Genomic DNA, 22,240 nt, shown 5'->3' on the forward strand with positions numbered 1-22,240 from the left:
GCCCTTTATTTGGTGCACATATTGAAATGGTCATCTTAAAGAAGGTATGAAGGGTGACCTTTAGCTTATGCAAGAAATTATGCCATGCATAATTTGTTTGCATGAGTTGACAGCTGTCTGATAAGCCAGCCGTGGTTGCTTAGTGGCCATGGTGTGGTGCTGCTAAGCACGAGGTCCCGGAATCAAATCCTGATCATGGCGGCCGCATTTTGATGGGGGTGAAATGCAAGAACACCCATGTGATGCTTTAATTTAGGTGCACAATAAAGAACCCCAGGTGGTTCAGATTAATGCGGACTCTGTCACTATGGCGTGCCTCATAATCCGATGGTCATCTAATATTCTCACGTAAAACCTGAAAAGTTAACATTTTTATCTATCTGATAAAGAAAGAAAAATGGGATCCACAATTGTTTTCAGTACTCTTTTACGTGAATCCGCAGCAGAAGTGCCACATGCTCATAGAGCTTGCGAGGGCCACATTATTTCGTCACAAATACGCTTAGCCACACAAACTAAATGCGGCAGCTGCTCTGAAAAATTAGCTACAATGAAGTATAAGACACGTTTCACTTCTTGTGTAGCAGCTGTTTTCATTTTCCCAGTGCCTTGTGCAAACTACGACAACATTGTCAACTAAGCTTGGGAACATCCCATTTATTATGTTCTGTACAATTTTAATGCATGTATCAAAGCGGTCACACCTTAGCAGAGTTCTCTCAACGACTTTGAGGAAGCTGGTATGTAGAAAAGCCAGTTAATGCATATAGTTGCATTCAAATGAAGCACTATATGCGCATAAGCACATAAAAAAGAGGGGAAATACATGAAATTTGCTGACTAATGGAGTTCAGCATAATGCCACAATTGGGCTGCGCTTTTACAGTGAAATCTCATTAAACCATAGTTGGTCGGAGCGTGGGAAAAGTATGTACTGAACGGTAGTACTGCTTAACAAAAATAGCATGAGATTGCCCACTTAGCTGTCAAAAACGGAACTCAGAGAGACTGCGATGGAAGGACAAAAACATGCATTGTTTATTCACTTCGCACGTCAAAAGTCTGCTATTTTCATTTTCGTTTGATGACGTGGCCTACCCTAGCGGCCTCAAACTTGCTGAAGCTGCGAGCCACCTATTCAGCCAGCCTCCTCTTCTCGGCAAGCACTCACATGGCAGATTCGTCGTTGGCGCTGCATATTCGCCTTGCACGCGCATGGTAGTGCTGCAGAAGTCGCGGGCCATCTTTTTCATTGCGGGTGCTGTTCTTGTCGGTGCGATTGCATTCACGACGCTGACATAACGTGCAGCTTCTGCTACTGTCAGGCCTGAATCGCTCGTGCTGTCGCTTTCGGTGTCGTCCTCATCACTGTTCTTAGGCGACACTTCGGCAACGATAGCAAAAAGCTGAACCTCGTAGCCGACATCCGTTTGCAACTTCTTTGCATTACAAATGCCACATACCGTAGTCAACAGTAGATTCCTGTCGCGTGCCAGCGCCGACTTCATGCCACGTTTGATAGCACGAATGATGTCCGATTTTTCTTCTACGCTGAGCACGCAGTATTTTCTATCTGAGCTTCGGCATGACGCGAGTCCGAGCTCGCACGATGCCGAAATTATGTTGATGTGGTTTCTCGGCATGGGGCGAGCCCTAGCTCGCACGACGCCGGAACAATGTTGATGTGGCTTCACGAGCAAACGCACAAGGCGCTTGGAGGCCGTTTTCCTGATATCTGACGCTTGTTGTTCTAACGAACCGCCCGATAAGGACGACGCACCGCCGTGATTGCGCGACGAAAAGTCGAAACACTACGCGGTAACCGATACGTACGCAATAAGCTGGTGCGGTTTGTGCGGATACAAAACCAACTGTGTTTAATGGCCGCGGAGTCAGGGATTTGATTTTACTGCTTTTAAAACTGAACTACTGTTTAGGCAGGTACGGTTTAACGAGGTTTCATTGTAATTGCATTTTTTTACTATGTAAGCATATGCAATTTGATATGAGTGGGTTCAACTATATTTGGTTCTAAGGGCATAATGCTACAACACAGTGTCCTTTAGCATTGCACTTGAGCTGAAGAAGCACGATAGCGACTATTTATTTTGATGTAATGCTGCCAATTTTGTAGAGAAACAAGTCTGCACTTGCAGCGCCTCCATGCTTCACGAGCGCAAGCCAGGTACCAGCAGGCTTGTTCGAAGATGTAAATGGTCAGGTGACATTGCTTATGATTTATTGAGATTGTAATTAGTGCGGACAGTTAAACTTTCTTTAGCCAAGGATTAACTGCATATTGTAAATACCGTCCAGTATTTGTTGTTTAGCTTATTTGGTCTGGTTTAATGATATTTCATAGGTTGTGGGAGTTCTGTGTTGTGTACATACCGGTGAAAATTTAGTAAACCTCAAAGTGGACAAAACCAAAGCAGGCTCTTTATGCACTAGCTTACATGTGGGCATAGTGCACAGTAGTACCATAAACTTGGGTTACTTGACCAGACTTTGGTCAAAGGATATTGTAGGGGCACATTCTTTTCTGTGTGCACTAGACATTCAAAGATTGCTCCGGAATTTAATGACACTGCCATATTAATCTGTCCATTATTATATATTTCTGCTGATAATGATTTCTAGGATCAATTTAGCAACAGAAAAACAGCAGACTGCTACAATTCCGTTTTGCTTTAGTATTTGATATCAAGCAACTGCACAAGTTAAATCTTAAAGGCGCCACATATGGCATACAGGGAGTGATAGCACCCTTTTCAAGCAAAAAATTCTGTTTTTGATGAGGATTGGTGCCCGTATACCTTCTCCTGAGGCTAAGTAGAAAGGGGCTTAACTGAGAAGCCCGATTCTTGTTAATCATATCACGAAAAGCCAACAAACAAAGACACCAATGAAAACACAAGGGAAATTCCTTGTACTTACTAATTTAATTAAAGAAATGAGAAATTAATGGCAATGAAAGTGGATGGAAAAACAACTTGCCACAGGTGGGGGACGATGCCACGTCTTTTCATTACGCATGCAATGCTCTAACCAATTCAGCTACCGCGGCGGGGTTTCCCTATCCAGTTCCTTGTGTTACTACTAGAACTAACCTTGGGGGTGTTGGCTAGCGCCACCACTCACAAACCTTGACAGCAGATGTGGAACATATTTCCTGCCGCAGGCGTCACGAGTACGTGATCTTTCTGGGTGAAAGCAACTAGTCAATAAACCCGCACGTGCGACATGAAGGCATCAATGCTGCCGGATTCGAGACCTCGTTATGTAAGAACGAGAAGAAAGGGGGTTAACTGAGGGGCTCAATGTTTATTAATCATATCATGAGAAGCCAACAAACAAAGCCACCAAAGAAAACATAGGGGAAATTACTTGTGCCTACTTTGAATTAAAGAAATGATAAATTAAATTAAAAAAAACAACTTGCCACAGGTGGGGAACGATCCCACGTCTTTGCATTCCTCCTGAAGCTGTGGTGTGTGCAAGTTTATGTTGATGATGGCTGTTATACATTACTAGGCAGCGAATTCCCTTTTCTTTTCTTGTGCAATATCTGCTTGACTCCAACTTTATAGATGATTATATTTGAGAAAAAAATAATTGTTACTTTTCATCACTATTTTTATGCGGGTAAAAGTTGGGGAAAACGTCTTCATGCCTCTTGACAAATGGCTGTTTGTCATGAATAACGTATCGCTTGCGTAGTGCTGTTTTGAACTAGCAAAACATTTTTGGGTACCCTCTGAGGCTGACACACGCAGTCTCACAGGCCAGGCTTGCCTCAGAATGGCCACCAACACAACAAAACTGCCGGCCACACCAGAGAAGATTGAAATGGTAAAGAGTAAGTATATCCTACAGCAGACATTTCTTGCACTGCAGACATATTGCACTGCAGTGGCTATGGTGTTATGCTGCTGACTATGAAGGCTACAAGCTTGACTCCCACTCACTTCCAATACGGGAATAATTCAAGAAAATTCCTGAAGAGCCCAAAGTGGTCATAAAAATTGGGAGCCCTCCACTACCGCATTCCTTGTAGCTCAGCTACTTTTTGCTATGTTAATTCACATCATTTAATCAATCGGTCTTCTCAAATAAGTCTGTGGAACCGAAAACGCATATACTTGACTCAAGTGATAGAAAACTCACCTCAGTGGAACTACTGTATCAACTGAAATAGGTTTGTGACATTGGCTGGCTGCCCATGGAATGATAATGATATTATATTTCCGTTAACTAGGCCGGTTAATTCGATCCTGTTCTGAAATCTCCAGCTGGCTTTCATACATTTCCATCGGCTCAAATGCATTATTTCTATCTGAAGTTGGCCTTGGCTAGATAATGCAAATTTAGGTAATCATAATTAGCATGCATGCATGTGAGCCCCCAAGAAGGTGTTCAATAGCTGCTGCATTTGTCTTGGTGTTGTTAAGGGACAGTGAATGCGTTGAAGATATCTTCCTCCAAATACACTTCATGTAGGCATTTTAAGAAGGGAAAAGAGTTTGCAATGAATTATACACTATTTGCCTGAATTTAGTGTGTACCTTTTCTTCAATAACATTAGTGCAAAAATTTCGTCCGCAGTACTACAGCGCAAAATATTCAAATGCTAGAAATACTTCAAACGAAAGCGATTCGCGCAATAGCGAACGTTTCTTTTTTCGAACATACGCAATAGCTTTTCCAACAAAAGAGAATAATCAGAGATCGTGACATATATAAATTCAAAACATTACTAAGCTATAGAAAAGCTATGCTGGGAAAACTCGATTCATTCCTAACCCTGGGATACGACACAGCTCGCTCGAATTCACATTTACACGCGCCCACGCATGCACCCACGCACAAAAATTTGCGCTCGCACGCACACACGCACGTTCGCACACTCACACAAATGCACGCACACACACAGATACGACACATGCTCATCCGCATTCACATTTACACTCGCCCATGCATGCACCTACGCAGAAAAACCTACGCACACAGATGCATACTCAAACACGCGTATGCTTGCACACGCATACACACCCTTGTGCGCATGCATATTCAAATACTGAGACACAAACACGCGCGCACACGCAAATGCAAGTACACACGAACGCACGCTCAAGGTGTGTACACGCATACACTCCCTCTTCTTCCCTTCTGCCTCACAAAAACATGCGCGTGCAAACAGACTGAGTGACACTCGCTCTGCAATTAGCGTTCAAAGCTCAAGCGGTAAGAAATCACTTTACTGTTTAAATTTCGCGCTTCTTGAAGTCAATGTGCCCTATACTGAGAGGGAGCAAGACCGTTTGCTCCTGTCGTGTGACGTAACGACATAACCGCCCATCTCCGGCCAAAACACTGCTTTAGCGCACCACCAATGTTCCGACTAGGTGCCATAAATGCATATGTTGTTACAAAAGACTCGCCTCTTGGCGCAGACAGTTCAAACTTGTTGATACTTGGGTATTATACAGAAATAACATTGCTTAACAAATTCTCCATTCGGTTGCGAATGTGCATTGCCGTGAAGTTCTACAAGATGGTGAAGGTGCAATGTCCCGAATTCCTGATTATATCCCTGCCACAAGGCACGATAGTATATACGCATGCTTGTCGTTATGTTGTCGAAGGAATAAAATCTGATAATAAAAACTACGACTTAACAAATAAGCAACCCATTCCTATATTTTCACAAGCAAAAATAGAAAAAAATATTTGAAGGGCCCTCCTGAAGAAACCAAAACAGAAACCTGATCCTGACTTTTGTATTTCGGCCATCTGGTGGAAGACTGTCGTACTCAGTACTACGTGGCGTAAAAAAGAACACCACGTGGCACGGCATCGAGCATAACGCGTAACGCGTAAGGATAGGTGCGAGCGATTTAACAACAAGGCCACGGCTTTCAAAGTTTTCGCGAATGGTATGCTCGGGTTTTTATATATACCACGTTAACTTGCACTACTGTGCGTCAAAAATTGCTTTTGGGAACAGTGTTACCTGGTCCTCCACCTATTCCCCTCCCACCCCAACCCCGTAACTCGCTGCGAGCCCGTAAAAATGTTCTCCGGCAGGACACACGCGCTCTTATCCCACCGTGTGTCTGCTCCCTCCCCCTTCACCTTACTAGGGCGGAGGAAGTTGTGCTTAGGAGGCTTCGGGCCGGGGTGGCCCTTACACCGGCTGTTGTCTCAAGGTGGAACTGGTCGCATTTACCACTGGGTGCTACGTGTCCATACTGCTCCGTTCCTGTGGTGGAATCAGATGCATACCACCTAATATGGACATGTACGGGTTTACAATCGGAACGCTCGCGTCTCCTACTGCAAGCCGGCCTCCGCTACAGTGTGACAACCAGCTATGACCGCTGGATACACGACAACAGATACCACAAAACACTGCTTCAATTCATACACAACACAGGCCTCACAGCACACATATAATACACATATGCGCTCCAAGAATTATGCCTTAAGGGCAAGCCTTTATCGCAATAAAAAAAACACCATGTTACGCCATGTGTAGAGAGTCGAAATGGCATCAATCGAAATCTGAGTCTCCGGACTACATACGCTGCTGCGGCTTTTACGATAGATGCCGTAATTTTATCACAGCTATCGTTTTTGTATTGAAAATCGAGTACAAATTTTCGTGGTCTCCATGGGCCTCCATCGCTGAATCTTTTAACCACTCTGGGAACAAAATTCTTGCTTGCCAGAGAGTGATCACTGCATTTGGCTCGTGTGGATTGTCTTCCAGAACATGTCTGTCAACTGCCTTTCTCAATAATCGACCTGCAGCTTTTGTTATTGGCGAAAGCCCCGCTCGTTTCATTGAAAACGGGCTAGCTTCGTGCCGAGGCCGCTTGGGGCGCTAGCTGGTACGTGTCCACAAAAGCTGGATATGTACACATTGATTTATTGGTTCAATTAGCAGGCTAGGTGACTATTTGTCGCCTAGCCTCAGCAGCATCATTATGATGTTCATTATCCGGCGCCAATAAAGCTCCAGCTGAACCGCGGAGAAGCGGAATAGTAGAGGACGAAAGATTGCACTGATCGCAGGCATGTCGAGAGCCATGCGTCGCACTCTAGCGAAATCGTTCAGAGTTGCAGTGACATCATCGCTAGAAATGTTGAAACACCGAACAATTGTAGTGGTTATTTCTTAGCTTTCACCTAACTATAGCCATCAGTAATTCGCCGCAGCAGGTGTATTCGCAACAGCTAGGATTTTGAAGGTGTAGAATACGCAAATGCTTGTGAGCTGTGAGGGCGGGGCTAGCGGCGTACCTGTTATATCTCAGGAATAATCGCTACGCGCGTGGATTTCGGTTGTCGCTAGAAAAAGTCTGGAAAGCATTTGTGGACAATATTTCCGCGTGGTTTTCCGCACGTGCACTGAAAGGTCATAAGCCCGAAGGCCTCCTAGCTGAACAGGGCGACAATGCGGGCCAGTGGCGATAAAGATCTCGTACGCGACCGTATTTAGAGAGAAGCGTATATATAAAGGATATCGACGTTTCAGTTCAACAGGCCCCCAGCCGCAGATTGCCAGACATATTTAAGACAGTAAATTGTCAAGCACTAAAAGGTGTTCTAGAAAGAGGGTTACAGATTAAACCAGCTTGATATCAAGAAAATTGTCTCTTGTACCAGCAGCGCAAGCTTGTCATCATCGCAAGACAATGGCGATCCCTGCAGCAGGTCATCTTGCCGGAAGCTATCGGTTGATAGAACGAGGCCAACTGTTTTTAATCGGCAACTCGAACACTTTTTAGCTCGGCACCATGGATACTGATCCCGCTTTATACCGAAGTGACCTAATTTGAAGTATCGTTTTATTCCATGTTTTTCGTGGTCTAGGTCGCATTTGCTGCATGTTAGGCCGGATTACTCGAAATACAGTAGCCCCAGACTCCGAACTTAGTACGAAACGCGAAATCAGTACGGGATCACATGACCCAGATAGCACTTTCGTTTCATCCTACCAGGCATAAGAGCCCTACGTAGGTACTTCTGCCGCGTGTCGGTAGGACATTCATTTATTCGCTGATTTATATTCAATTAATTAATTTAGGCATACTGCGCTTAAAAATACGGTCCGGATAGGACAATATCTGGAGACGTTCACGGGGATGAAATTTGTTCCGTTGGACTCGGGTGGCCATCAGCTTTACTAAGAATGTTTACCAGCCCTTTGGCTTTAACGAACTATTGCTCATAGTGAGGGGAATTTTCCACCTTGATAATTTAGTCATAGCGAGCGTTTCCTGTAATGGCAAAATGTAGATACTCACTTATTTGTCCATGTAGGAGTGTAGAGAAACCAGCCAAGATGGCCAATGTGGTCATGTCACCAAGTGCGTCCACCACCGATGTGGCCACATTGTCCGGATTGATGCGGCAGCGGCCGGAATACGCAACCACCAGAACCATCACCGTTCCTGCGTCAGCGAGTATATGAATCAAATCTTCTTAGGCAGATTATTATACATTTTATGAGGCAGCATTTACTTGGCAATCCTAGGGGCTGCACATGCGCATCTGCAAATTGGGTTTCATTTTCTGTACGGGCAGCAACAACGCCAGATTACAAAACATTTTACGTTAGCAATATTTTGTGACAACCTTTATTTATTTCGCTGGAAGTCCCTTAAGAAAGATGAACTTATTGGGTTTGACGTCCAGAGGCTACATGACGGGGATGACGTAGATACCACAAGTCAGGTCCTTTGACGTGCACTCAAAGCACGGCGTTCTTGCAATTGGCGGGCTCCGGCCGCTGCGGCCAAAAACCCCACAGTTGGCGCTTAGCAGGCTGAGTGCCATGGGTCAGAGTGGCAACATTTTAGGAAAACAGTTTTCAGTGGCCTTTGATCAAAGAATGGCGTCGGTGTCTTTCTTTTTTTTTTTTTGCATAGGAAACGCGTCATCCACCCAAACACAGTACGAAGGAAGCTCTAAGAAAGAAAGCTTCGCAGTTGTAGAAATGCTGGAGCTCGAACCCCCGACCTTCTGGAGCGTTCTGACTCTTCCACCTGATATATAAAGGAGGCTGGCAGACCACATGTTTTTGAAAAACACATACTCGTAAAGGTCACCTTCGTAGTTTTGTGCTACACTCGGTTCGGTGACACATTGATGAACGTTGTTTACTGAAAGCCCCTTTGAAACGGGGCGACGACAACTAGTCACTAGCCCGCTCAACCAATTAGTCTAGGGATATTTATCCGTCTAGTAATTTGTATATGTATTCTTGATCTTTTCTCTCGTCCTTAAAACCTCTGAACGTTGTACCTTGTACCGCTACATATGCCTGTAACGGACCTGGTCGTAACAATCTCTTTCCTGATTTTTCCCACCAATACTCTAGACGTACTCACGTACGGGGCAGAAACCTGGAGGCTTACGAAGAGGGTTCTGCTTAAGTTGAGGACGACGCAACGAGCTATGGATAGAAGAATGTTGGGTGTAACGTTAAGGGATAAGAAAAGAGCAGATTGGGTGAAGGAACAAACGCCAGTTAGACATCTTAGTCGAAATCAAGTAAAAGAAGTGGGCACGGGCAGGGCATGTAATGAGGAGGGAAGATAACCGATGTTCATTAAGGGTTACGGACTGGATTACAAGGGACGGGAAGCGTAGCAGGGGGAGGCAGAAGTTTAGGTGGGCGGATGAGATTAAGAAGTTTGCAGGGACGACATGGCCACAATTAGTGCATGACCGGGGTAGTGGGAGAAGTTTGGGAGAGGCCTTTGCACTGCAGTGAGCGTAACCAGGCTGATAATGATGTTAATGATGACTCTAGACGTATCTTGCTTATTTAGACTGATGACACGTTAACGCTTCCATGCGCTTTAAATTCCAGCAATTCTAGGAGGTGGGCGTTACCTACTGGTCTCACTGGGTGAGTGCGTCCCTATTCCACTCGGACGTGCCGAGTTGCCTCCCTACTTTTGCCGCAGCACACACATGACACATGTTGCGAATATTTGCTACGGTATGTCTTTTCCTTAGGCAACCAGCTCGCACGTCAAATAGCTAGATATACTGCCCTTGGTGTTGTTGTACAAATACCCATTCCCGTTTTTGTTCTTGCCGTTTTTACAAATCTCCATGGTCCTTGTTTTCATCCTTTGCATCCAATTCGCCGCCTCGGTTTATCACTTTTCTATATTTCCTGGTTGGCTATTAACACTTTCAATTACCCCATACTTGGTTGCCAATTCCCTTAGCCTCTATTCGGTGCCCGCGCTTTTGAAGCACCGCTATTTGCGCACTTTACCCTCCCATTTATTTTATTTGTTTTAATAATTTTGAGGGAGAGAGAGATATATATAAATATAAGGAACGCAGGGATGCTTACCAGCCCTATATTAATTTTGAAGATACTGCAGGCCTTAAGGGGCCCTTGCAGAAGGGGGAGGGGAGAGATACAGAAACTGAGAAAATGCATATCCACGTGACAAAGAGAACAAAATGCCAAGGAAAAAATATAATACAATGATTGTGGAAGAGCAATACCAAAGATTTTGAGAAACGCTGCACCAAACAACATAAAAGAGAAACAAACAACCTTTTTCCAAATGTCGCATGCTGAGCTGTAAACACGTTTAATGCTTTCAGTGTTGGTAAGAATCGATATGGGCAAGTTATTCCATTGGATTATTGTACGACGAAGCAAGGAATGCTTAAAGGTGCTGGTCCTGGCCAAATACAGAGTTACTGATAGAATATGCCGGTGCCTTGTAGGTCGCAGTGTTAGCGGTTGAATGTATTGCTGCGGATTAAGAGATAGCTAATTATTCGGCAGCAGATAGGTGAACTTAACCTTTTCAATTTCCCTTCATATTTTTAGTGTTTGTGTGCTATTATATTTATTAGGGTAGTAGTACGGTTGGTTGCGCGATATTTAGAAAATATAAAGCATGCAGTTTCTCGCTGGATTGTTTCCAATGCATCGATCTTCTGCTTCGTGTACGTGTTCCAAACAACTGCCGCGTATTCTTGTGTCGGCCCCAAAATAGAGCTGTAAGCCAGAAGTTTAGTTGCAGAGGTGCCATCTTTAATTTATGCCTGGGCAGACCCAGTTTGTTTTTTTAAAGCTGAAGCACATGCAGTAGATATATGCCTGTCCAAGGAAAGATCATGCGTTAAAATAGTCCCAAGGTACCTTCCCTTTGAAAAACGGGCTTGACCTTTCAGTCACCAACAAGTCACCCACCAGTCACTCTTGTCACCTGCCTGCAGACACGACCTTCCTGTAGACTATTGGCGGCGAGGAGTTACGGAGTCGCCATCTATCGGAAGCACCTCGCTGACGTAGATTGAGGGATCACGCAGCGTGCTCCTCATAGGTTTTGCTGTTAGCGCTCACTGAAAACCCCACGCATGAGCTCTCTCGGACATTTCTGTAAGTACTTTCAAAACGAGAGAAATCTTTTACTGTATATTAATCTTGGGCAAACTGAAAGCACAGAATCGTTTACAGACGCGATCTCTTTACCGAATACGTACAGTGAACGCCACTGCGCGCGATCGCCGCGATGGAGTCTCCCGAACCGGCTTATTGCGTTAAAGGTAGGTGAACGCTGAGAGCAAACTATGTGAAATATGGTCTTATAGTGTCTGTATAAATAAATGGAGCGTAATAGAATGAAGCCTCAATGCAGCGATCGCACAGCTTCGCAGCGACCGACTGCGCGTCTGCATGCTTGTCCGCGCACTGTTTCGCTTTCGCGGCGTGCGCGTTTTCGCACCGTGCCATGAGCTTTAGGCTGCAAAATATGATCATTTGACAGTATACAAGCAACCATTGTTGCATGGGAGCTATCAGAGCTGTTCAAAAATAATTTCATTGTTGAGGCTTCGACGCCTATCGATAGGTACCAGTGACCGAGCAGTTTTTTCATCCATATTTTTCTCTTTTAGTAGTGCCATAAGCGTATCCTTCAAACGGCCCTTAAGGCACGTTCACACCGAAGGCGGAGCGGACAAGCGGACAAGCGGATCCGGCCAAGCGGCCGCGGATTCGCGGCCGCTTGGCCGGATCGCGCCCGGACCGATTTTTTCCGCGCGGATAAGTTGGCCGCTTTGGCCGCAGCCAATCAGAACCCGACACTGCGGAAGCGCTGGTGAAGGAATGTAAACGAATGTCTTTCATTGGGCTTTTCGCTTCTGTTATTCAAAAGCGTCAAAACGGCAAGTTGGGCCAGTTGGTTGGGATTCATTGTAAGGTTTGTTACAGCGCAACACAAGACAAGGACAAAAGAAGGTATAAAACGACGACCCGGCGCCGTGTCGTCGCTTTATACCATCTTCTGTTCTTGTCTTGTGTTGTGCTGTAACAAATCTTGATAATCGACTAGACAAGTGGCGAGTAAAATGCCAACGATCTCGTCTTCTTCGTCTGAGCTCATAGTTTTGCAGAAGTAGATAGTGGACGGGAGCGCGCCGACCCACGAAGAAAAAAAACATCGAAAGTGCGCGCACAAACCCAAAGGGCCGCGAGATGGCGGCACGTCCCTGAAATTGCTAAAGAAATTGCGAGATGCCACGCCTTCCCGGCGGCGCGGATAACCAGACAACGCGGCCGGTCTGAACAGGCGCGGGCGCTCGCCGCCTGGCCGCTTTGAAAATCCGCGTGTCCGCTTAGACGCTCCGCTTTCGGTGTGAATGTGCCTGTTGGGTCATCCGGAAGTGCGCTTCGCAGAAAGCGGCTCCCGAGGGTAGCCACGGATGCCACTTTCTACGAAGCACTTCCGGATGACCCAACCGGTAACCTTAAGGGCAGTTTGAAGGTACGCTTATGGCACTACTAAAAGAGAAAAATATGGATGAAAAACGTAGACTCTCTTATTAACCAGATTCCCGGAACATTTCCGTCATTTGTAAAAGATATCAATAACTTTCTTTAAGATGTATTAAATCTTGCCGTTCCGCATAACGCTATCCTTGTAACACTCGACGTCACCTCTGTTTATACTAACATACCGCATGCCGATGGAATTGCAGCAGTCCTTAAGACTTATGAAGATTCCTATATTGAGAAACCTGTTGATAAAGGAACCCTGGGATCGTTGTTAAAGTTTATTCTTGAGCTCAATAACTTTGACATTAAAAATTGTCATCACGCTCAGATTAGTGGTACGTCATTGGGAACTCGAATAGGCACAAACTACGCTAATATCTTCATGGGTGTTCTGGATAATGATTTTTTATCCAGTACTAACCTGCAACCTTTCTTTTATAAGCGCTTTATTGACGATATTTTCTTAATTTGCGCTCACGGAGAGGCTAGTCTGTTAAAGTTCATAGAAGGGTTCCATCACTTTCAATCAATCAAATTCAATCAAATCTTCGCGCAATTACTCGTCAACTTCGGTCATCTTTCTGGACGTGACAGTTACGCTATCGACAGGTAAATTATTGACAAATATTTTTTTTTCAAACCTACTCATAGAAAACAGCTTCTACATTTTTTTTCCGGAGCAGCCATGTGCAAAACCGGTATCCCCTACAGTCAGGCTCTCCGCTTCAAGCGATTGTGTTCGGATCGCAAAGATTTCATTTCAAATTGCGAACAACTCAAAAGTGCATCTCCTTAAACGGCAGTATCCGTCAAAGTTAATTGACGACACCATACGCCGAGCAGATCAATTAAGCAGAGCCGATATTCTAGCGAAAACCGGTTACCCGAAAAACGTAACAGCACTAATCTTGCACTAACATTCTCGGCATCAGCGCCAAAAGCCTTTTCTATATTGAAACGCCACCACAATATCCTTTCCCAAAGTGAACATATCGATATTTTTTCTGAACCGCCTCGAGTCTTGTACCGACAGTGTAAGAACCTCCGCGATATGTTAACGTCCTCCAAATTAAATGAGCACAAGTCGTCTGGCTGCGCCCCATGCAACAAAGCACGTTGCAAGGTGTGTGTGCGCATGCAAGCCACAGAGAGTGATTAGTACGTCCTCAGACTTCACCCTAAAACTTCGCCGATCTTTCAATTGCAATACCTCGAATGTTGTGTGCATGCTTGTGTGCACAGTCTGCAGAAAACAGTATTTTGGCCAAACAGAAACCTCGTTTCGAATACGCTTTAATAACCACAGATCGCATGCTAATACACTTTCTAACTTACCATTATCAAGACATATTCCCTTACCAGGCCATTCTTTCGAATTCTTTTGCATTCCCTATACTTGAATCCGTCACGATCGCGAAGTCCGCGAGTCTTACCGAATGAATCTATCAGTTTAACACCATGCCATCTGGCATTAATGAAAGCACAGACACACTAACCAGCGTGCCTACTAAGCATCCTTGACATTAGCCGTGATGCCTTATGTATGCCATGAGACACAGCTTCCTTCCAAGAACCCTCCATTATTATTGTCTTTTTTTCGCAGTTGCGTCGATTCTGTGTCACATAATGTCCATAGCCCGCGCACGCAACTGCATTCCGCTATACGCATGCCAATAAAATCACTGGTCATTCATCCTGCTAGCTATGACGACTACTGAGCATTCTGCTTCACCCGCACCCTGAATGTACTATCGCGCGGTGCCTTATTATCTCCATGTTTCTTTCTATTGTATGATTCTTTATTTATTGTTGATTTCAAGTGGTTTGCATTGTAATAGTGAGTAAACGAACGATTCATTTCTGCACTGTGCGCAGCGTGTGTGGTATTGCTATATTTATGTTGTTTTTTCACGTTATTATTATTGCCCAGAACTTTATCTGGTGTATCGCGGGTTTATAAGGAAGCCCAAATGCATGTACATGTTACTTTTACAAAGGCTGGTCCACCAGCCGTAACGTCAGTCAAATATAGTGTGCTTATTGAACGTAACTCGTACTGTTCTTCCCTCACACACACACACACACACACACACACACACACACACACACACACACACACACACACACACACACACACACACACACACACACACACACACACACACACACACACACACACACGCACACGCACACGCACACGCACGCACACACACACACACACACACGTATATATGGTGTCCCAGTTAACGTGTACTAAGATTTAAAAAATACTCAAGAGCTCTAGCGAAATTGTACCGGCTGCATAGTAGCCGTAGTCGTATGTACTTAAGGCCAGCATGTTTTTCACTACGGAGCATTACTTCACTATTTACTTCACTATTTACTTTTAATTAGTGAACTTTCTAATTGTAGCTTGAATCGCAAACATATCAATTACAAAGTTGTAGGGCACCTTGAATAACCTCCGAATCAAGCATTTATTTCGGGCTGATATAGTACTGGTTCTTTTTTCGAAGAAAAAGCAAAAGCCCGCGAAATAGGCGAAATACGAAATAGATGCATACTCGCGCGCCGCTACTCAAGCGCCCACAAGCAACCATTGAAATATACACAGCTGCTTTCTCTCATCGCCGCATCGTCGCAGTCATCGCCGCAACGCTTATCAATGCGCCAGCGACGTGTTGTCTTGATGCCGCGACCATAACAGAGCGTGAAGCCCTGTACCGAGCTGCCGCCGCATCGTAAAGCCATGTATCCGTGGCTATTCGCTTGGGAGCGCATGAGTAGAGGTGCGCGTGCGCCTATCTATCGCGTATTTTGGATGGTTCGCGCGCTTTTGTTTTTTCTCGGAAAAACCAGCGAGGCGAACCTGTGCACTAAATAAATACTTGATTCGGAGGTAATTTGAGGTGCCCAACCACTTTGTAATTGATATGTTTGCGATTCAAGCAATGAATAAAAAGTTCACTAATTGAAACTAAGTAATACTTCGTGATGAAAAGAATACTGGCCGTAGTATACATACAACTACGGCTACTATGCAGTCGGTACGATTTCTGTAGAGCTCTTGGGTATTTCTAAAATCTTGGTCCACGTTAGCTGGGACACCATATTATATATATATATATATATATATATATATTACAAGCCATGACATATTTCATACTTACAGTTAAATAGGTTTATCCTTGCAGTCACCCACCAACCAGTCACCTCCATCTATACACCCAGTCTACAGCTACAGATTGTCCGCATATTGTCTGCTCGCACCCTGTGAACGGCAAGTAGGAAAGCTTGTCTCTAATGTGCGGGCCCAGTATACAGGGTGTTTCAGCGAACACTTTCAAAAATCTTTAATCGTTGCCAGTGGCAGATATCATAATTCTAGTTGATGAGCTGGCCTACTCGAAGCGGCGCGCGGAAAATACTTGCTCAAAAATTGAGATGCAAAATCGACGAATTATTAAAAATCCACTAATTAAGTTTTTAACTAAATTCATTATGGCCCATATTGCAATTTGCAAGTTCTAGCCGTGGAGCTCGCAAGGCGGACCCACTTGAAACAAATTTTAAAGATAACACCAGTTTCGAGATATAAATTCCCGAATTTTGCGGAGAAATGCATTGGCGTTTCAGTTACTTGTGTGCTTCAATGCATGAAACTACGTTTTGTTTACAAATTAACTGGAACGAGCAATGGATTTCTCCGCAAAATTCGGGAATTTATATCACGGAACTGGTGTTATCTGGCGTCATCCTGAGGATTCGTCCCAAGTGGATCTGCCTTGCGAAGTCCTCTGCTAGAATTTGTTAATTGCAAAATGATTGATATGATAATTGCCTAGAAAGTAAATTATTGAATTCTTGTTAATTATTCAATTTCGCATTTGAATTTCTTGTGCAAGTAGTGTTCGCCGCTTCGAGTAGACCGGCTCATCAACTAGAATTGAGCTATGTGCTACAGGCAACCTTTAAAAATTTGGAAGTGTTCGCTGAAACACCCTGTATATATTGACACGTATACTTGTATATCTTTTTCGTCTGAGCACTTTTCACCGTCTAAAAATAACATCGCTCTGCGCGGGACGCGCGCACACTAATCACAAGTTTCTCGAATGTTATCGACGGTTCTTGCTGCTATCTATTGTAAGCGAAGCTAGTGTAATCTGATTGCATGTGCGACGCGAATTGTGTAGAACTTTCTGGAAGACACGCGGACACTAGTGATTTTTCTGCAACCTTCGATGGTTCATGTATAAAAGCTGACGCGCTTGACCCGCAGATCAGTTTTCGACGATCACCGACTGTGTTTGCCGCTATCGTTGTGCTTTAAGTGTAGCCTGTTCTTGCGGGCAAAGGTTTGTCCAATAAGAACTAGTTTCGTCATTCGCAGATTTTTGACTGTGTCTTGCCAGATGTACTACGTGACATCTGGTGGAGTTGCTTTGCGTTCATGTACCGGACGCCCACACAGAGCCATGACCCAAGCATGGACGCGGAAGACAACACCTAGGTAGCCAAGAATCAGCGAGGTAGCCGCAGGCTGCAAGGACTGCCCCGAATGATCTGCCTGAGATGTCAAAGCAGATCGTCGCCAAGTCAACCCCAATGATAGCCCCAGCGTCCCCCATCGTGTTGCAACAGCCTAGGGAGCCACGACCTTCTGTGGATCATCGTCTGAAGACTCAGTAACCTGGCTGAAGACCTATGAACAAATCGCGACTTTCAACAATGGGGACTCCGACGAGAAACTGTGGCATATATACTTCGCCTTAGAAGATGCCTGCAGAACGTGATTTGAGAACCGGGAGTCGACCATGACAACATGGGACCTGTCCTGTAGCGGCTCCCTGCGGACACTACAAGCGCCGTTCGTAAGGAAAGGGCCGAAGCTATGCTGGAAGCCCAACTACCCAACGAGACCATAGCGATATTCACCGAGTAGATGATGCGCCTGTTCCGCCACGCTGACCCGGATGAGAAGAAAATTCGGTTGTTCGTGCGTGGGTAAAGCAAGACCTCTTCGCCGAATTGATACGCAACCCGCCCAAGACTGTTGCCGAATTTATATCCGAGGCCACAACTATCGAGAAGATGCTCGACATGCTGACAAGGCAATATAACCGCCGACCGCAAGCCACGCCGGCCTTCAAGCACTCGGCAGCGACGACCTGCGAGAGACCATCAGAGCGGTCGTTCGCTAGGAACTGCAGAAGCTCTTTCCAAGGTCGCAGCCTCAAGTGGCCTTAATTACTGACATCATCAAAGAAGAGGTTCAGCGATCGCTTGAAATTCCTGATGTACAGCCACAATCAGTGCAGTCCCAGCCAGAAGCGATGACCTACGCAGCCATCGCCCACCGTCAAGGGCCCCCTCTGCGACCGCGGCAGGGCCCTGTAACGCCGCAATTCCGTCTTTCACCGCCACCACCGCGCCCACCCGTCGCCCCGCGCTACTACGCGAGGAAGGTGGACCTTTCGCTCGCCTCCGACTACCGTCCACTCTGCTATCACTGAGGAGAGACCGGCCACATCTACCGCCGATGTCCCCACCGCGAGATGGGATTGTGAGGGTTCGCCGTAAACGCACCGCAACCTCAGGAAAGTCAACGCCCTCGTGATAGCGCCGACTACTTCGCCACTACTCAGTGGAGCCCTTGACGACTGCCGCGTTCGCCGTCACCAGGCCGCTACCTGTCGCCGCAGTGCCGTCCATACAACCAGGCCAGGGCCAGTCCGTCAGCCCGTATCCGGAAAACTAAAAGCAGCAACCGATGGAGGTGCGTTTGCTGTTCGTCCAACTGACGACAATGCCGAAGAGACTATCTCGGCGACATAACACCAACAGGCCGCCATCACGACGAAGCCTGGAAGCAAAGAATGCACCGACCAAAGACCTGACGGCACGACGTGCCAGCCACACGTCAGCACGACGCAGCCGTGATCCGACGCCAAGACCTAACTGCCATCATCATCATCATCATCATCATCCTGGTTACGCCCACTGCAGGGCAAAGGCGTCTGCCATACTTCTCCAACTACTCCGGTCATGTACTAGTTGTGGCCATGTCGTCCCTGCAAACTTCTTAATCTCATCCGGCCACGTAACTTTCTGCCGCCCCCTGCTGTGCTTCCCTTCCCTTGGAATCCAGTCCGTGACACTTAATGACCATCGGTTATCTTCCCTTCTCATTTCATGTCCTCCCTATGCCCATTTATTTTTCTTTATTTCAACTAAGACGTCATTAACTCGCCTTTGTTCCCTAACCCAATCTGCTCTTTTCTTAACCCTTAACGTTTCACCCATCTTTCTTCTTTCCATAGCTGGTTGCGTCGTCCTCAATTTAAGTAGAACCCTTTTCTTAAGCCTCCAGGTTTCTGCCCCGTACATGAGTACTGGTAAGACACAGCTGTGATACACTTTTCTCTTGAGGGCAATGGCAACCTGCTGTTCATGATATGAGTATGCCTGCCAAACGCACCCCAGCACATTCTCACACTTCTGATTATTTCAGTCTCATGATCGGGATCCGCGGTCACTACGTGTACTAAGTAGATGTATTCCCTTACCACTTCCAGTGCCTCCCTACCTATCGTAAACTGCTGTTCTCTTCCGAGACTGTTAAACATTACTTTAGTTTTCCGCAGATAAATTTTCAGACCCGCCCTTCTGCTTTGGCTCTCCAGGTCAGTGAGCATGCATTGCAGTTAGTCCCCAGAGTTGCTAAGCAAGGCAATATCATCAGGGAATCGCAAGTTATTAAGGTATTCTCCATTAACTATTATCCCCAATTCTTCCCAATCCAGGTCTCTGAATACCTCCTGTAAACACGCTGTGAATAGCATTGGAGAGATCGTACCTCCCTGCCTGACGCCTTTCTTTATTGGGATTTTGTTGCTTTCTTTATGGAGCACTATGGTGGCTGTTGAGCCGCTATATATATGTTTCAGTATTTTTACATAAGGCTCGTCTACACCCTGATACCGTAATGTCTCCATGACTGCTGAGGCTTCGACAGAATCAAACGCTTTCTCGTAATCAATGAAAGCTATATATAAGGGTTGGTTATATTCCACACATTTCTCTATCACCTGATTGATAGTGTGAATATGGTCTATTGTTGACTAGCCTTTACGAAATCCTGCCTGGTCCATTGGTTGACGGAAGTCTAAGGTGTTCCTGATTCTATTTGCAATTAATTTAATAAATGCTTTGTAGGCAACGGACAGAAAGCTGATCGGTCTATAATTTTTAAAGTCTTTGGCGTCCCCTTTCTTATGGATTAGGAATGTGTTAGCGTTCTTACAAGATTCCGGTACGCTCGAAGTCATGAAGCATTGCGTATACAGGGTGGCCAGTTTTTCTAAAACAATCTGCCCACCATCTTTCAACAAATCTGCTGTTACCTGATCCTCCCCAGCTGCCTTCCCCCTTTGCATATCTCCTAAGGCTTTCTTTACTTCTTCCGGCGTTACCTTCGGGATATCGAATTCCTCTAGACTACTTTCTCTTCCATTATCGTCGTGGGTGCCACTGGTACTGTATAAATCTCTATAGAACTCCTCAGCCACTTGAACTATCTGATCCATATTAGTAATGATATTGCCGGCTTTGTCTCTTAACGCATACATCTGATTCTTGCCAATTCCTAGTTTCTTCTTCACTGTTTTTAGGCTTCCTCCGCTCCTGAGAGCATGTTCAATTCTATCCATATTATACTTCCTTATGTCAGCTGTCTTACGCTTGTTGATTAACTTGGAAAGTTCTGCCAGTTCTATTCAAGCTGTAGGGTTAGATGCTTTCATACATTGGCGTTTCTTGATCAGATCTTTCGTCTCCTGCGATAGCGGAGTTACCACCGACTTCCATTGCACACTCCTTAATGATGCCCACAAGATTGTCGTTCATTGCTTCAACACTAAGGTCCTCTTCCTGAGTTAAAGCTGAATACCTGTTCTGTAGCTTGATCTGGAATTCCTCTATTTTCCCTCTTACCGCTAACTCATTGATCGGCTTCTTATGTACCAGTTTCTTCCGTTCCCTCCTCAGGTCTAGGCTAATTCGATTTCTTACCATCCTATGGTCACTGCAGCGCACCTTGCCGAGCACGTCCACATCTTGTATAATGCCAGGGTTAGCGCAGAGTATGAAATATATTTCAATTCTAGTCTCGCCGTTCGGGCTCCTCCACGTCCAGTTTCGGCTATTCCGCTTGCGGAAGAAGGTATTCATTATCGGCATATCATTCTGCTCCGCAAACTCTACTAATAACTTTCCCCTGCTATTCCTAGTGCCTATGCCATATTCCCCCACTGCCTTGTCTCCAGCCTGCTTGTTGCCTACCTTGGCATTGAAGTCGCGCATCAGTATTGAGTATTTTGTTTTCACTCTACCCATTGCCGATTCCACGTCTTCATTGAAGCTTCTTGAAGCGGCCTGAACCATATATATGGTTCAGAATATATATATATATATATATATATATATATATATATATATATATATATATATATATATATATATATATATATATATGCGACGCAGCAGAGGGTGCTAAGAATCACTGGCTCCGGACAGGCCGCCATTAGAATATGAACCTGGCAACGTTTAACGCTAGAACGTTATCTAGTGAGGCGAGTCTAGCAGTGCTATTGGAGGAATTAGAGGGCAGTAAATGGGATATAATAGGGCTCAGTGAAGTTAGGAGGCCAAAAGAAGAATATACAGTGCTAAATAGCGGGCACGTCCTGTGCTACCGGGGCTTAGCGGAGAGACAAGAACTAGGAGTCGGATTCCTGGTTAATAAGAATATAGCTGGTAACATACAGGAATTCTATAGCATTAACGAGAGGGTGGCAGGTCTTGTTGTGAAACTTAATAAGAGGTACAAAATGAAGATTGTACAGGTCTACGCCCCTACATCCAGTCATGATGACCAGGAAGTCGAAAGCTTCTATGAAGACGTGGAATCGGCGGTGGGTAGAGTGAAAACTAAATACACTATACTAATGGGCGATTTTAATGCCAAGGTAGGCAAGAAGCAGGCTGGAGACAAGGCAGTGGGGGAATATGGCATAGGCACTAGGAATAGTAGGGGAGAGTTATTAGTAGAGTTTGCGGAACAGAATAATATGAGGATAATGAATACCTTCTTCCGCAAGCGGGATAGCCGAAAGTGGACGTGGAGGAGCCCGAACGGCGAGACTAGAAATGAAATAGACTTCATACTCTGCGCTAACCCTCGCATCATACAAGATGTGGACGTGCTCGGCAAGGTGCGCTGCAGTGACCACAGGATGGTAAGAACTCGAATTAGCCTAGACCTGAGGAGGGAACGGAAGAAACTGGTACATAAGAAGCCGATCAATGAGTTAGCGATAAGAGAGAAAATAAAGGAATTCCAGATCGAACTAC

At 45.3% G+C, this 22,240-nt stretch overlaps 1 protein-coding gene across 9 annotated transcripts in view; it reads right to left on the reverse strand.

Moving 5' to 3' along the window:
- LOC142584667 (solute carrier family 41 member 1-like) overlaps positions 1-22,240 on the reverse strand; it is a 590,717-nt gene that overhangs the window by 176,503 nt on the left and 391,974 nt on the right. For all 9 annotated transcript variants that reach the window (XM_075694835.1, XM_075694832.1, XM_075694836.1 and 6 more), the window contains one exon: positions 8,313-8,459. In XM_075694835.1, coding sequence (XP_075550950.1) covers positions 8,313-8,459 — 147 coding nt within the window. The remainder of the gene's footprint in view (positions 1-8,312; positions 8,460-22,240) is intronic.

This window comes from Dermacentor variabilis, chromosome 6 (assembly GCF_050947875.1).
Source record: "Dermacentor variabilis isolate Ectoservices chromosome 6, ASM5094787v1, whole genome shotgun sequence".
Classification (NCBI taxonomy): domain Eukaryota; kingdom Metazoa; phylum Arthropoda; class Arachnida; order Ixodida; family Ixodidae; genus Dermacentor; species Dermacentor variabilis.